Here is a 17340-nt window from a genome sequence, read left to right as displayed (position 1 = left end):
ATAAGATTAAACAACATGAGATAACACAAGTTGAGGTAAGAGGGGAAAAGTCAAGACCAGGTAAGAACAAATGAGATCAGATACTGTAAGATGAAGCAAGACTAGAAAAGATGAGACAAGATAAGACAAGAAAGGATAGAATAAGGCGAGAACAGACGAGAAGTACTGGAAGAGAAGGGACAAGACAAGATAAGTAAAGACATGATGAGAAGAGAATAGAAGAGACAAGACAGAATGAGGTAAGATGAGATGAACAAAACCTGAATAGGTAACTAGGTAAGGCTGGATCACATGAGATAACATAAGAAACTAAAAGAGACAAGGTGAGATTGATCAGAATAAGATATGATGAGGAAAAAGATGATGCACAACGTAGGGAATGAAGATCCAACAAAAGAGCTGCTGGAGCTCAAAATACTGAAGATGTTTGTGGTGTGACAAGTATTATCCTTTAATCTGACATAAACGCTTTTTCTCATTGAATTACTTCACTAAAAGACAAAACAACCACCACACTGTTGTTAGCTAAGCCGCCTCTGCACATAGTCTGAATGTACAGTAGTTTACCTCTAGTTTGTTGTTTTACGATCTGGTGGTTGTAGTTTGCCCCCAGCTTTAACCAGTGGTGTCCAGTGACAATCACCCAGTCTCCCTAACCCAAGCTGATCCCTGATGAGATGACAGATACTGTATACTCCTTTCTTCAAGCAATGATATCCGATGAAAATCATATCATCAAATAAAATCCTTAAAAAACAATCAGTTTACCTCAGCCGAACCAGACAACATATATATTGTTTTTATTTGTATAGATGTATTTGATTTTCAATTTATGTTTGTTCATATATTAAATATGTCCATCTTTCTGTCCTAATCTATTTTCTTTGCTCACTTGGGTGTTTTGCTACTACGGTACTTCAATGTTCTGCTGAATGTTTTCTGTTGCACTTTTTGATCATGTAAAGCACATTTGAGTTGCCTTGTGTATGAAATACGCTATACAAATAAATTTGCCTGGCCTTACTTAGAGACTAAACGCTAATAAATGCAGAAACATTCAAACTATCACTAAAATGCACCGAAATTTCTTTTTTAATTAAATAATGAAAACTAGACCAATATGATCTTAACAATTAAGAACAATCTGAACTGATTACATGCAGTGAGTGGCAAAATTTGAGGAAGGGGTGAGACATAGTGTTATATGAGCCAATCAGAAGTCATTTCAAACTCAAATTATTTAGAATTTTGTCAACTAAACTAGATTTAAACTGCAGATTACCAATTAATCAGACTAAAACTGGGGTTAAATTAAAGTTTGTTGTTAAAATTGACGCTATATACCGTACAATCTTTTAATTTTCTACCAAGAGTGACTCGGCGTCATCCCATTCTCAGTAAGCCCAACAGAATATCTAACAAATCATGTGCTGGAATGAGATAACATCTGCTCATCAAGCTCTCAACTTTCCAAAACGTGTGACCTTAGAGGTCACATGTTGCAGCTTTTAATGATATGAGACTCTCCATGAACAACATGTTCATCATAATGTTCCTGGTAGGAGTCAGCGGGTCATTGTCTACCCAAGAAGAAGGCTGATAATGATCTATTCACAGTCACAGCACGAGCAGCCAAATCACCCAAAAGTGAAACTTGACATTTACAGTCAATCAGTAAATGTAAGATTTTTCTAAAACTCTTAGACTATTAAAGGCTTTATAAATTCATTATTACTATGATTCTGTAAAGTTTTAGATAATGGAATGTCAGTTTCAACATTAGTAATGACTTGAACTTGTCATTCACATGCTAACTGTAGCGCTAGCATGACCAAAGTCCATTTTGGTGTTTAAGGAAATCAAAGAAAATCAAGCATTCAAATAAATTCTTGGCTTGGATAAATGGTCAAACTTGGAATGAAAGTGTTTCAATGAGGCAAGCAGCTAGCTGTTAGCATTTAGCGTTGCTACCGTAGGGTTCGTTATTTTGCTTCTACATATTCTTCTAAGGTTACAGCTGTGTGGTTGAGGCTATACTGGAAAATCAAAATGGTTTTTAACATCAAAATGTTCAGTTGTTCAGGTTTGTTTTATAGCTGAACACTTTGCTAATTGCTGATAATCATCCAAACTTAATGTCTGTATGTTTTTTGCTTGTTTAGTTAGTATGTCTGTTGGCTACAATCAAGTGTCGCTAGTTGACTAACGCATGCACACATGCACACGCACACACACACACACACACACACACACACACACACACCTAATAATAGTTAAGGTTCTTGATATTTCTCCATCTCTTTGGGCATTGTTGGAGTAAATAAGAAAAAAATATTTCCTGCCATTTGGTAGTTGATTTTTAAACTATACTCAACTGTTTTTGCTCTTTTTTTGGTTCGCTTATTTCTGTTGGGTTCAAATTTCTTTGCTTTTCTTGTTTTCTCTTTAATACATGTTTAATAACTTTTTAAGTCTGTCTTGAAAAGTGCTCTATAAAGTTTTTATGTTATGATGGATTGCCAAAAGTAATTTTCACAGTAAGGTCATTTTTTAAAATCAATAACACACTCTATATCTACAGCAATCCTATACTTCAAAGCCTTTGAAACCTTGAAAGTTCATCGTTTAATTCAGGCAATCAGATTTTCTATTGTTAAAAACACAAAGTTTGCTAAATTGTCATAATGAAAACCCTTAAACTAACAGACTGGACACCACCAGCTCAGAGAAAACATTGGTGACGGTGATAAGTAGTGAAAAAACAAAAAGGGGAGGGGTGATTTGATTGGGTTTGAATAGAAGTTGGGAGTGAATATTTACCTGTAGAAAATGGCATGAGCGCTCCTGCTGCTGACTGCCCTTAGATTTGACTACAGCTCTATCTAGGTTTAGGTTACCGGGTCCGTCACGTAGCTGCTTGTGGCTGGTGTTGTTGGTGTAGATCTCTTGAGCCCTGCTCACCGTTAAACTTGAAGACCATGCCCCTTTCTTCACCAGGGGCCCGTCCACAAGCCCGAGTGGCAGCAAGGCCCCACTTCCTCCACCGATACCGCCACCGCTGTTATTGCTGCTGCCACTAACAGGCAGGCATGCCGAGGGCGTGGAATACTTCAAATCGTTGTTGCTCCGGGACACTTTGAGTGCAGAATGGTGGTGTGTGTGTCCATGATGTGCGTGGGTGTGGGTGTGGGTGTGCTCGTTGAGTGTGCTGTAAGGGTCCATCATGAAGTACTGCTGGGACTGAGAGGAGGCCAGACTGGGGTGGGGTGTCGTTTGGGGGAATTTGTCGGGGTTATTGCCCGGGTACCGGCCCATAGTCATGGCATTAGGCGATGGGGAAACAGATGGGGAAGGGGATGGCGGAGGCTGGTGGTGGTGAGGGTGATACAGACACAGCTCCCGTTCCAGCTGGTCATCAGAGCTCCAGTATCCAGAGCCAGGAGCCGAGGCGGAGCCGTGGAGCTGGTGGTGATGGTGGTGGTGGCTTCTGTGTTTGGGCTCGGCCGATCGACAGCGCTCCCGGCTCTTGCTGCGCTTACGATGACGCACACCTGCTGGTGGAGTTTCCCCATCCGGGCTGACCCTTGATCCTCCACCACCCCCACCACCTCCACCACCATTAACACTCCCCACGTTTCCCCCTCTGGAGGACTGTGTGTGGTGCGGCCCCTCCAGCGAATGTGATTTGGTGAAGAGCTTTTGGACTGAATGGACAAGGTGACGGATCCTCCCCGGGCTGTCGTTGTTGACATTGTTGGCATTGTTGGTCACTGATCCTCCGCTGTGTGTCAGCGCTCCTCGCTTGTACTGCAGGGTGTGGTAGCCATCTCGGGAGAAGGACGACTGACGCTCAAACGACTCTGCAAAATTTGCCGGTACCCTTGTTGGCGTTTTACCCCCGTAGCCTCCTCCTCCACCTCCTCCTCCTCCTACTACATATGGCACCATGGCCATACACTCATCCTTTACCTCCGGATGGTGGGACGAGGAGATTGAATGGCACCTCCTTGGGAATGTTCCATAAGGGACGATGCTGTTGTCGGAAGGGTACGATGTCCGCTGAGCGTTGTAGTAGGACAGCTCAGCTGGATGTGGCATGGGAATGGGTAGAGGCATGTCCATCTGACTGATCAAATATGGCTTGCGGTCAACATGGTGACCCATAGGATCGTATGACGGCTCATAGGAGACCACATGATGGTGACCTCGACTGCCGGCCATGCTTTTCATGATAAGGGAGGGATGAGTGGATAGAAAAGGAAATAATGGGAATGACAGGTGTCAGGCAGACCCTTGTCAGGCCTGCAGAACTGCAGACTCTGGAAGATAAGAACACAAAAAATATCCACATCACTTTTTGCAAAGTCAAATCCAAAATGCATCATGAGGAAATATGAAAAACAAGTAATTCTTTCAGTAAAGTGTGCACCAAGAGTTATTTCTCACTTGTTATGTTTATTTCAGTTATTCTGAAAATCATTAATGCTGAATTAGCGTATTCCCTGAAGTTTAGAGAGGCAGAGAAGGCAGCTATGTGCACATCACAGCTTGTACAGCACATCTGATAGTTTGTGTTCATTATAGATTTCTGCATCATCCACATTGAAATTTGGTAAATTCATACACATACATATGCAAGTTAATTTATTAGTTGTTTGGATAAGCTTGACACATATTTTGGTTTTTGCTATTACCTGACTGTTTATTGAAAGGTTGAGAGTTACTAAAAAGTGTCATTATTTTTAATTTAAGGAGAAGCAGAAGCTAAATTAGCTTGACTTCTCACTCTTTTACAGACAAAACATATAATAAAGTAAGATAAGACATTGAACATGAGATGATGAACTAGTTTAAATTACTAATGGTGAAATTATTTTAGTTTTTATAGCAACAATGAAAACCACAAAAATCCAAACAACAACATAGAGTAACATCTTCACAAATATTCACATGTATATCTGTCATGTGGCATGTCCAGGTCCGGACCAACAGGGGGCCCCAAACGGACCCAACCTATGTACAGACAAACCTCATGTAGTGCTTCTATTTTTAGCCTGCGCAGTTATTGCAGTCCTACAGTTAGCATTGTAGCCGACAAGGAAACGCTGAAACCAATTGCATACGAGTAATGCCGTCCCACGTGATATGGCTCAACCATTCCGGTTTGTGCATTGCCGTCGGTAAACATTGCAACTCAGACCAGAGACGTGTGGGAGAGAATCGCACAAGGAGAAAAAATATTTAAAAAAAAGTAAAATTATGACGGAGCTGAAGGAATTAATAGAGAGATACGGTACAAAGAGTAGAAGGAAAGGAGAAACTCAGACGATAGCGCGAGAGAAGATGGAGCCGTGATGTAAAATATGGAACAAATGACTCTCAGCCAGAAAAAAGAAAAAAAGAAAGGTGAACAACAGCTAAAGAGCATTTAATCCAGAAAGCTCTTTTTCAGTTTCTACTTCCCACAGGTAGCACTAAACCAGGCCGCCTCATCTGTTCACAAACTGTGGCACTTATTAGAAGTGCCATTGTGAAACAACAAGAGAAAAACAACGGTTTTGAACAAATATACCACTGAAATCTGAAGCTAGAGGATCAGATCTAAAAAATTTAGCTGTTCCAGTATGACCAGTTCACCAGGTCCCTGAGCCACACATTCACTGCCAAACAACGTGTCCACTTAAATAGAAATTACACAATATGATTAGGCATTCTGATTTTTGAACTACAAAATTGCTTGAAGAAACATCCGCTTACTGGACCTTCTTGAATTTTAGTTAAAGGTCCTATATCATGCTATATTAAGACCTTCAAAAATCAACTACAGCCACATATGGGTAATATTTTACATTTTGAAAAATAAAATACTAATTTAGTAAGAAATATGACAATGACCATCCAAACAGATGTTCTTCGGCCATTCGTTTGCCTCTAGCACCAGAGAGAATGGGCGTGTATGTTCAGCTGTCAAGGCGCGGCACCAGTAGCAGGCACTTCCTGGAGGGAATGGTTCAGAATTCTATTGACGATATGGCTGCACAGTCTCACTCCGCTGTAAGGCAGGAGGAGGCCACACCCATTTCCAAAAGCACATTGCTGCCCTGCCTCTGGCCCCATAGTGTGTTTTTATGTGTTTGCCCATGCACAGTCAGTTCCCCAAGATGACAACCATTTACTTAAAAAGGCAGCTCTCTACACTGTCTTTGGACGTAACCGTGCAAAGCTAAATGCTATACGTACCTTCACAGTGCATTAGTGAATTGATAGAGCGTGGCTACTGCTGCTACGCTCTCTAGCTAGTGGGCGGGATAACACTACTGGCATGATGACAGCGCTAGAGACGATAGAGAAACTTTGTTTTGAGGAAAAACGACAGCTTTTAAAAGATGGGAGACCAACACCTGAGTTACCAGACCTTCAGCAAAGGAAAAGTCAGAAAATGTTTCATACTTTCCACAGTGAATGATACAAAAGGAAGGATTGGCTTTGTGGATGCGCCTCACTGAGGCTGTTCCGAGTTGTTGTTGTTGTTATTTTCTCAACGGATGCGCTGCCGTGTCATGAGATATATCTTGTTGGGAGAGTATGGAGGCTATATTAAATAATCGTTTGTTTCTTTAATGGTGTTTTACAATGTTGATTTTGATTGATTAACACTTGCCAGCAGAAACATATGAAATTGTCATTGGTGGTCTCGATTTACAACGTGCCTTCCTAACCCGAGTGGTCACGGCACGTCTGCTTCTCTCACCTTTCCTTTTGATCACATTGGCAGGTCAATTAAGGCAAAGACTCTCCTTCACTTACACTACTTTTAACAAAGGTTTCTACATGTTAAAACATCGTTCTATCCCAGGTTTTATCATGTCAATGTAACTTCTTCAGGTGATCGTTTAGAATCAGTCTTTTGATGTGAAAACCGCTGGCAACACTGGTTGGTTTCATGCATCACTACATGTCAACCAAAGAAGAGTCACAGGATTTTGTCTAAAAATAAAGTTCTGAAGGAAAAAGTGATTCACACTGTCCATTGATGACTCATTGGGTCAGACTGTACTGGATACTAGGTTAAAAAAAATAAGCTGCTTTTTATGAACATGATCACAAGTGAACTCTGTATGTGATTGGATGTGTAGTTTTGCTCATTTAGGTCAGCATAAGTCTATCTGTAGTACATCTAGACATTTTAAGGTATGAGGCCAACGTGCAGCACTTTGAAAGCCCCCAACCAGTCGGCTTGAGGTTAATAAGAAATAAAGATCTCATGTTGGACACGTCATAAAATCCTAAAAATGCTAAATTTTATGGTCATTGTCATAATGTTAAAAAACGAATATGTACATAGTTCAACTTATCATATAGATGAGACTCAATACAGGACTAGGGCTCAAATATTGCATTATCTTTTGAAAATCTTGTGAGATCCTCAACCCACACAAACTAAAAATGAAAAGAAGAGTTGCAGGTTCATAACATTTGAAACAAACACGTTCACTTTCAGTCCCAGCGGTTAAAACACAAAGGCAGGAAACTGGACTGGATTCTCCACCACAAATTACTGATAGTCACTCCAAAAGAATAAACCTGGTTATTTTTGTTTTTTGAAACGGGAAACAAATGGTTTTACATTTTTGACAAAAATCTGACAGCAGAAGGGTAACAGACTGCCAGCAAAACGAAAGATGTATACCCAAGTATATGTTTAATTGAAACCTCCTAACACGCTCTAATATGCAAGGAAGGTATGAAATCCTCCAAACTGCTTCACCGCACTTCAGAAAAAAGAAAAAACACCTATATAAGAGTTTGTGTAACAAAAATCCATGACCACAAATATAATTTCACCTAATCTTCCTGTCATACAGCTGCAGGGTTTGGTAATCCCAAACAAAGCTAATTGGTGATGCTTATCACTTCCTAGTAACTGGCGAGGGTCATCCCACTACCATAGAAACACAGTTTACAGCACAATAAGCCTTTTTATAGAATACCCTCTTTTATTTAAGTACTTTGTATTTATTTTTTGAGTTATATATGCCCTGTGCTATTTTTCAGTTACTTGTATTGCATGTTCTGTTTGTGGTTCTCAAACTTTTTCTGAATCCAAGTACCCCCTTTTTCCAGCTACAACATTTTGCTCAGAATACTGTGAAAAAACAACTGAAGAGCATAATGATGGAATGATTGAGTGATAGTTTTGTGAATAAATCACACATAAATAAATGAAATTAAAACTAGAGAAAAACAACAATAAAAGACAATGATCAACAGATTAGACAGAAAAGCGACATTAAATGCAGATAAAACTACCAAATGAGATGCAGATTTACATTAAAGACACAAAACTATAGTAGGGAAATGTAATGAATAATGGGAAAAGGAAGTTTTTTTGTTGATCCATGAGCCATTGTTGTATACCCTTAAAGCAGAACTAAGTAACTTGTGCTTAGCGCTCCCCCTAAAGGTCTTTTTTTGGTTATGTCACTGTCGTAAATACTCCACACAACCCGCCGCCTGCCCCTCCCCACAGCTACATGCGCAGCTTTGCTCTCCCAAGACGGTAGCAACCGATCACTGAAAAATCCTAATACAACAGGGACACTAAGGGTGCTTTCACACATATAGTCCATGTCACCATGTGAACAGTATGAGGAAGAGAGACAAGTAAAATAAATGAATGATGTGGGAGTAATACGGAAGGGAGTGTGGAAATGTGTGATGTGTTTGTTTGCTGACAAAGCGGATCTGAAAATGGATGGATAGATAGATAGATAGATAGATAGATAGATAGATAGATAGATAGATAGATAGATAGATAGATATTTGTGTGTGTGCTGCCTGATGGAGCACTGGGTTGCAAATGTGCGTGCGTGCTTGTTGCGCAATCACACACACTGTCGTCATACACTTGTATTACCCTCACAGGGACTATGAATAGGATTTATTACGGTTCTGCTTTAATATTTCACTTTTTTTAAAACCAAGGTGACATAATTCTTAAATGCACAAATATGTAAAGACAAAAACAAACTTGAAACACAATGTTTGCTAAATTAAAAAAAACATGTCATCATTAGCAATCGCTGAGTTAGAAAAAATATTGAATTAGCTAATGGTTTTTTTTTTTTTTTTTTTTGCTTGAAACAGTCTCAAGTAGCTTTATCATAATTTCTAATACTTATCTCTGCAACACAACACAAATTCAACAAGTTCAGAGGACCCATACCTATTATTTCTTGTTACACAGAAAATGTGCTTATTTAGATTCTTCAACAACAGTCAAAAATATATGAACTCCACACCTGTGCAGACAAATATACTGGTCTGTGCTGCATATATAGCCTCTGTATCTGCAGGTCATCTCTGCTAATAAAACACCTCCAATATTAACTAAAACCAACAAGGTTTAGCTAACTGCAAACAGAGAGAGCTAATGTATTAGTACTGTGTTAAGAACAACATATATCTGTGTATTCTCTGTGTGCAAACAAGAACTTAGTTTTACTCGCTGACAGCTATGCAAACTCTTTATCTGCAGCAATGTGGGCCTCAACCCAAACAGCACAAAAAAATTAAATGTTTTTTTTTTGTGCATTTTATAAAGTTATTGTCAGTGGTATACAATTACTAAGTAAAAATACTATTGTGGCATATTACTTTATTTTCAGTTGACTTTTACTCCTAATTTAGAACGTTATCTTGCAATTAATCACACAAAATGAGACAATTAAACAAATTATAAAATGTATTTATTGACCCTAACTCAATATTACACAGAGTCCCTTGTTTTTTGGTGCTTGTTGGATACTTGTGATTGTGAAGAGGGGGATGAAGTAAGACAGATGAGACTCTTTTTTTATTTCTTGTTATTTGCTTTTATTGGAAAGCACTTTGTGTTACACTCACATGTATGAGAAGTGCTCTACAAATAATGATTGATTGAATGACTACATGAGGTTTCCTGTCCTTCCACAGCAAGGAAGTTGTTGCATTGTAAAAAGTTCAGTTTGAATTATACTTCCTGACAAACTGTAATCCAAGTGTCAATTCTCATACATCAAGACAACATGTCTTATGAACGGAGCGCATGGAGAGCCACGTTCACGAGCAAGATGAAAGACGTTGCATAAGAAAAGCCGAGAGGTGGAAATTAAGAGGCTAAAATTAACCTCCGTGTGATTAAACTGGAGAAAAAAACGGAATGAGAGATTGACAACTGGTCTTTAGCATCACCTCCTGCTGCATTTATCAAAGTGTGTGTGTGTGTGTGTGTGTGTGTGTGTGTGTGGGTGGAAAAAGAGGAATGGAAATAGGGCTGAGATCAAGTTATTTTAGGGTAAATGGAAGCTGGCAAACAAAAAGGCTTTGAGTCACCATCTGAGGGTGGATTACAGAAACGGATTCAGACAGGATCGACTCACCGTGAGCGTGATGGACTTGTGCTTTCACACAGACACACGAGGAAACACCTCACATTGAAATTATGTCAAGTACAGGCTTTGAAAACTGTAGAAAAAAAATGATTTATGCTTCTTTTTTTTTTTTACATTTGTAGTACTGAGTTCTTCTTCATTACACCTGAGCAGATCTGTAAGGAAGGGGGAAGGGTTTAGTGGTGCTGCTCTGTGGGCGTCCTGCTGAAGACTCCAACAGAAAAGGTCAGAAGTCTGGGTCTGAGCGATAAAATACTCACCTTGCAGTGGATGAATTTGATTTACCTTCGCTTCACAAGGTTCACTATCACGCTTCATTTGTGAGTTCTTAAAAGGCCTACAGAATAAAAGCATATTATTGTCTTGCGTGTTGATGTGGTAAAGGACCTTGCGTGCCCCAGTGGCTTGGAGAGCCATGACGGAGGAGAAGGTTCAACCAACCAAGTCAGGCAGGTCAAAGGGTACAAAAGCCAGAATAACTACAATGCGGTGGGAGAACACATACAGGTTTGTCTGCCTGGGTGAGTCACTTCCCCCAGAAGAAGGAAAACTGATTTCAAACATCTGCTGCATGGCAGAAAAATCCAGCAAAGGAAAAAGGCTTGAGGAATAAACCTCAAAGAAACACCCGGAGTGGAGCTCGTAAGGTAGTTTGATGTTGACCTCAATCTCTCTCTGGCAGCTCCTGGGATCATGTTGGCATCAGACCTCGGCAGCCATGCTGTTTCTTTGGATTTGTCAGTGAGGTGAGGGGGTGGAGGTGGAGGTGGTGGGTGGGGGGGGGGCATACTGTACGTGGGCTACAGCCTTTCCTACATGCAAATGCCCAGGCTTACATCTTGAATACAACTCTGAATTCTGCTGACAGTTACTGCCACTGAAGCGCAGCAAGGAAGGCTGCACATCCAACAGACCAGAGATGACACACAGGTGTGACCTGTGAGAGAGACGGCCACCCTCACATCAGTCTCTACAGTAGCTGGGTTTCCATTAGCCTTGGAAATGCACAAAATCTAAATTGCACAATAAATGCAACTGGTAATGGAAACACCTGAATTTCAAAAAACACTGAAATCTATCGATCAAAAGTTTTTACGCTTTCATGAGGAAACATTTTAGACGTTTCAATATTGAAATGTATCGGAAAAGCGCTATTTCACTTTTTCCGCAAATACAGTACACGTCACAGAACTTGACGTTCCTGGTCACATGACCACTTCTCTCTGAGAAAATATGGCACGATACGTGTAAACGGAAGAGGAGACAAGACATTTTGCAGCATTATACATTAAAATGATTACTGCCACATTAGACAGCAGAGGAAAGTGCTATAAGGAGGTATGGAGCGTTCATCTTCCTGCCCAAAACACAGCATCTGTGACATACTGTAGACTTACTGAGCACCACCGACACAAAAGTGGTGGCCTCGGAGTGGAATAATAAGCACAGGATTGCAGGATCTGAATCACATCTTGACCTCCACCAGTGTGAATCCTTGAGCAAGGCATTTGATCCCTAAATGGTCCCTTAATGCTGCTCCGTGGCTGCTTACTGCTCCTCAGGGATGGATCAGAGGCGGAGAGCCAGTTTTGTGCTTGCAGTGTCATCTTTGTGGTCCAAACACATTCAGAGCTCATGATGGAGCCAATAATGTGGGATGATTTATTTATTTATGGACATTTTATTGGAGGATCAACCCCATGAGATGAATCATCTCAATTTCAAGGGGGTCCTCAGCATCTTGATCAAAGAAAATAGAACAGAGAACAGCAAAGTAGATACAATCAAATAAAACAAAATAAGGTTTAGGGTTTCAGTATAAAAGCACATAAGAAAGCCTGATGTAAAGGAGCTATACTGCACGTTATAAACACCAACCAATGTTATTGTGTTTTAAATGTTTCACTCTGCCAACCTACAGTATGCAATACACTTTTATCATTTATATGAGGTGACACATGGTCTGTAACAGTTTGTGAAAAGATCAGCAACTAAGTAAAATACCTTTGTGTAAATATGTGACACTTTTTGGATAATTTATCAAAGTTGTGTTATTTACATCTTGTTTTTTTTTTTTTCAATTTTGTACAAATGTGTTTAAGAGTATTTTTTTTTATTATTTTTGACTCGTTTTGCTAAGGTTTATATATATTTTCTAAATAGATGTGTATAATACATTTGATTTACTGTATATGTTGTTTTTTTGCAGTCAGTCGTTTATTTTTGATTATTTTCAAACTGGATTTTTTTTCCCGCACATTTTCTGTTTTTTGATGAAAAATGTATTTATTAATATTGCTTTAAATGTGTTTTTACCTTCTCATATCATTGAGTCACAGGTGGGTAAACCTGAGAAACGACCCCTAGGGACAGATATGGTGTCTCTTACGGTCCTTTATAAGGATTTTTAAGCAAAACCTGCCGGCAAAAGTAAAAAGCATGTGACACCATGGTAACCAACTCAGTATGCGACAAATAAAGAAGCAAAAACAGAACATGGAGCGAAGCACTCACTACTACACCACATACTATAAAAGGTCCCCGAGCTGCAGCAGGTGGAAGCAGTGAATGAAAAACTTCATGCTTTGGTTACTTTGATCCCTTGGAAACAGGACCTGTGTATTTACACTTTAGGGCTCAAGTTTTTCTTTTTTTAATTTTATTTCTTTTACAAAAACTCACACAAATTACTAATTTCCTTTAACATTTTTTAATCATGAGAGATTAATCAATTACTAAAATGACAGTATTGCAACTTTGACACCTTTACAACTTAAGAGATAGAAACCTTTTTCATAAATCTCATTGTAAAATCCAGTATGATGAAATTAAAATCAAAGTAACGGAAGTTCAAAATGTAAATTAATAATACTAAATTAATAAAACACTATACATAAAAACTGAGTAGTGATGCTAAGTGTAACAAAGCACAGTAAAGACCTTTTAATAGCATCACCAAAAGGAACAGACGCAGTGTGTTCTCTTCACGTGCAGCCTGTCAGACTAAACGCAGGGCACAATTTTACCATAAAGATGTTGTAAACTGATGAAAAATGCTCAGTGTCTCCTCTTAGGAGCTTTCCATATAACTTTTAACCAGGAGTGGTCACAGCACAGGAGGAAAACCGTGCTCTCTCTGAACATGTTCATGTTCGATGAGGCACGAGTGATAAAAGCAAAGACGGCGTGGTGCTCTATTATGTAACATTTCTATAAAAAATGTATCAGGCCACACTCTGGGTGTTCAGCTCTCGTTCCCACACTGGTTTGTTTAGCCAAAGATTGCTTTCTCTGGATTACTTTCTAGAAAATAAGGATTCAATTCCCATTTTAGTATAATCCAGACATTAGTAATCAATTTAAGAACAAATGTTGATTTTAAACAACACAAAGCATTACAAAAGATTGTGATTTAGATTGCATTGTATGCTCAATGAGTGAATGGGATGAAAGTGAAAGTTGTTCCTTTCCATCTTGAAAGACAAGTGACAAGTAATGTGCAATGCAATAATCAAAGGAGTTGATACCAAGTTTGATAAGTTATTATCCAATATTTGTTATTTTTTATTTTTTATTTTAGAAATTTCATCTGCTTCCAGTTCAGGCCGAAATTGGAGGGGAACTGATCATTTTAACCCTTTAAGTGCCAAAATCAAATTATTGTCAGAATTTCATAACTACATACTGCCAGATGACAAACGCTTTCAGCTTCAATACAAAAGTCATTTAAAAGTCTGCCAATGTTGAACTTTTTTAAAGAAAAACTGTTTGAAGCCTGCCATCTGAGACTGAGTCACCCCCCATGGTTGTGTTCTCAGTTTACTCCTTAACTCACTGTTCACTCATGACTGTCTGCCATTTATCTGTTCATAACCAACGACAACAAGACAGTGTACAGACCAGGCTACAAATCATGTTTATATATTAGGGTTAATGAAGTCTGGATAGGGTGTTTATAGTTTTTGGGGAAAAAAAAAAAAAAAAATGTAAAAAAAATAGTGAATGTAGCCATGTCGGAAATAAACTGAATAAATAAAAATAAAATAGTTCAGATATATTTGATAAAGTTTAGAAGGAGAAACAGAGGGAGCGTTTGAAGATTACTTTAATGTACGTAGTTTCTAGAGTTCCAGACCCGGACCCCAGACAAACCGGACTATAGTTACGGCACTTCCTGTGCGCATGCGCAGTTCCCTGCCGGACCTTTTCTACATAAGTGGCTTAATGTACTTATTTTACCACTGTGTCTGGATGGCAGAGTGGTCTATGGCGCCAGAGTCAAGGACTCTTCCTTCCGCTGGCGTGTGTTCGAATCCCACTTTTGAGATATATCTTTTTTCCTTTTAACATATTTAACACTACAAATTCCACCTTTAAAAATACATATATGAAGAAAAAAAACATTTTATGCTATTTCCTGTATTAGGGTTAGGGATAGGGTTAGGGTTAGGGCTAAAATAAAACTGACAGAACAAAAGCTAGAAAGGGGACGGGTCCGGCAGTGACGGAATTACCGGCATTCGGCTTACTGCGCATGCGCACAGGAAGTGCCGGAACTATAGTCTGGTTTATTTGGGGTCCGGAACTATAGCAGCAGCCTTTATTATATCTCACTGTACGTCTCATTCAGGACTGTTATTTATGAATAAAATCTTCCAGTCACTGTCCAAGTTACACATGCATATTCAGTGATTTCTTCCTAAGAAAGCACTTTAAAATGTTCATCTTTCTGAATTGACAAAAAGAACATTACACACTTTTGGGGACTGTGGTCTAAAGGTCAGAGAACAGGGCTGACGTATTGGAGGCAGGGTTCAAATCCAGTGTGATCCACTTTTGGGAAAATGTATACACTAAGAAAAATTCTAAATGAATTCTATTTACACGTGATTATTTATGTGGAGAAATATATTATTTATACATTTTTAGTCATTTATAGTCATTCCCAAGAGCCATAACAATTTTTTTAATGAATCACACACTGTGGGATACAGCTGCCTGTATTTATGCATCTGGCCAGTAGGTGGTTTTGTGTACATATGAAGCATCAATAAATGAACCATTGCTCGAACCTACTGGCTAAAGTATTAAGATGCCTCACAAAGCTTCATTTCACCATCACTCCTGCACACTTATCATATTGTTCATTTGTATTTCAATTAATTAATTTTCTTTCTTTTTGAGTTACCTGTGGAATGTCTTCCTGGTCTGGCAAAAGATGGTGGAGAGGGCGGAGCTGACTTTTATGCTGAGGCCCACGCCCATAGGGCCAGACTAAGCTCATTGACCTCATGGGGGGAATTGGGAGTTCTTTATGTTAGATTTTAGTTTAGCTATTATGTTATCCCCTGTGTGTGTTTGATGGGCTGATCACCTGTTTCCTGTTCCTTGGCTGCTTGATCCACGACACCTAGCGTCACAACAATGACTTGATCCTCAACACCACCAAGACATGTGTCATTGACTACAGCAAACATAAGGACAAGGTCTAAAGATCGTAGGAGAACTAGCGGAGACACTCCAACAGAAACTGCTCCCCAACTTCTAACAGAGCACCATAGAAAGCATCCTGAGCGATCAATGCACATTGTGGTTCTCCACGTGTCCACCAGCAGATCACCAAGACCTCTTCTACCATCATCGGTGCACGTCTTCCCCTACCCAGGTCAGAGTCTGTGTGACACCCTTCCCTTTGCAGGCTCAGGGTCAGGAGGACATGGACTGAAAGACTCAGCTTTTTTCTAAGCCTGAGACCGACCTGCAGCTTTACAAACCTCTCACAGCTTCTAACGGCTGATTCTGACTCTGAGGGAAAATGTTTTCTTCTGATGATGACGAGCAGTCATAGAGTGAAAGTGAGAGGGACCAAGCAGGGGAGGGTCAAAACATTTGTAAATCAGGTTTGAGGTCAGTAAATGATGATGATGGTGGTGATGAAGACGACAAGGTTTTTTGTTTTATAGTCATTGTACTTGCGTTGCATCAGAACCTTGGATAAAACTGTGGCTTCAACTGAAAATCACAAATGCCAAACTCTAGGATCACATACTTTGGATCAATTTAGTGATGCTGCAAAAATCCAATTAGATTAGTATATTAAGGGCCTGATTGCCAAAACGTCAACATTTGTAAATCTGTGTGCAAATGTTGCAGTTGATCTACTAACAAAGACTGCGTCCATCACACACGCAAAAATAACTCTAGCAATCCATTTAGGGTGTTAGCCTCTAATGAATATGTAATCTGGGTGTTTCTGCTGACAGATGCAAACAGGTCGATTCAACATACGCGAAGTGTTTTACAGGCAGGTGATAACTGTCACAGCTTTACTCACAGATGGCTGCAGTTAATGTTGGAGGGGCAGACGTAGGCAGAACCAAAGGCCACGGAGAGAACGCAGCTTTTCTGCCGAGTCAGCATTTCTGGAATGAATGAATGAAAAATAATGTAAACGTTTCTTCTGAGCCCTTCTTGTCCTTTGGTCTTCTTTTTCTATCTATCCATCTTTCTTTGACTTTCGTGCTTACATTCAACCATATGTTTATTCTCCTTTTCCACTCACGACTCCAACATTTCACTCCGCTCTCCCACGTGTATGCAAAAACCTCAATTAAACACGGCGCCTCTACCACTTTTAGCACCTGTTACAAACTGCACAGGCAATAGCAGCACATGCAATGTATTTGCGTGCACAAACAATTTAATGCTCTTTATTTGGAATCATAGTAAATCAGGCTGGAGCCCAGAGCTCACAGTAAACATGGCGATGCTGCGTTTAGTTGTTATGCTGCAAAGAAGTAGAACAAACTGCCAGCAGAGCTGAAGTCAGCATGTAAACATTTTTAAATCACAGTTAAAGGCACTCTTTTTCTCTACTGTGTATGATTGAGATGGAGATTTTTGGCCA

The 17340-nt window shown here is 39.5% G+C and overlaps 1 protein-coding gene across 3 annotated transcripts in view; it reads right to left on the bottom strand.

Moving 5' to 3' along the window:
• Positions 1-17340, bottom strand: part of LOC114478707 (disks large-associated protein 1-like) — a 68747-nt gene that overhangs the window by 35302 nt on the left and 16105 nt on the right. Inside the window, exons 2-3 of one of the 3 annotated variants that reach the window (XM_028471870.1) lie at positions 16768-16855; positions 2821-4319 (exon numbers count right to left, since the gene is read on the bottom strand). In XM_028471870.1, coding sequence (XP_028327671.1) covers positions 2821-4230 — 1410 coding nt within the window. In that variant the 5' untranslated portion in view covers positions 4231-4319; positions 16768-16855. The remainder of the gene's footprint in view (positions 1-2820; positions 4320-16767; positions 16856-17340) is intronic. The other 2 variants (XM_028471871.1, XM_028471869.1) reach the window with 2 other exon arrangements.

The sequence above is a fragment of the Gouania willdenowi genome, chromosome 17 (genome assembly GCF_900634775.1).
Source record: "Gouania willdenowi chromosome 17, fGouWil2.1, whole genome shotgun sequence".
NCBI classification, from domain to species: domain Eukaryota; kingdom Metazoa; phylum Chordata; class Actinopteri; order Blenniiformes; family Gobiesocidae; genus Gouania; species Gouania willdenowi.
Note: the sequence above shows the minus strand (reverse complement) of the source record. Positions and strands in the feature narration are given on the sequence as shown.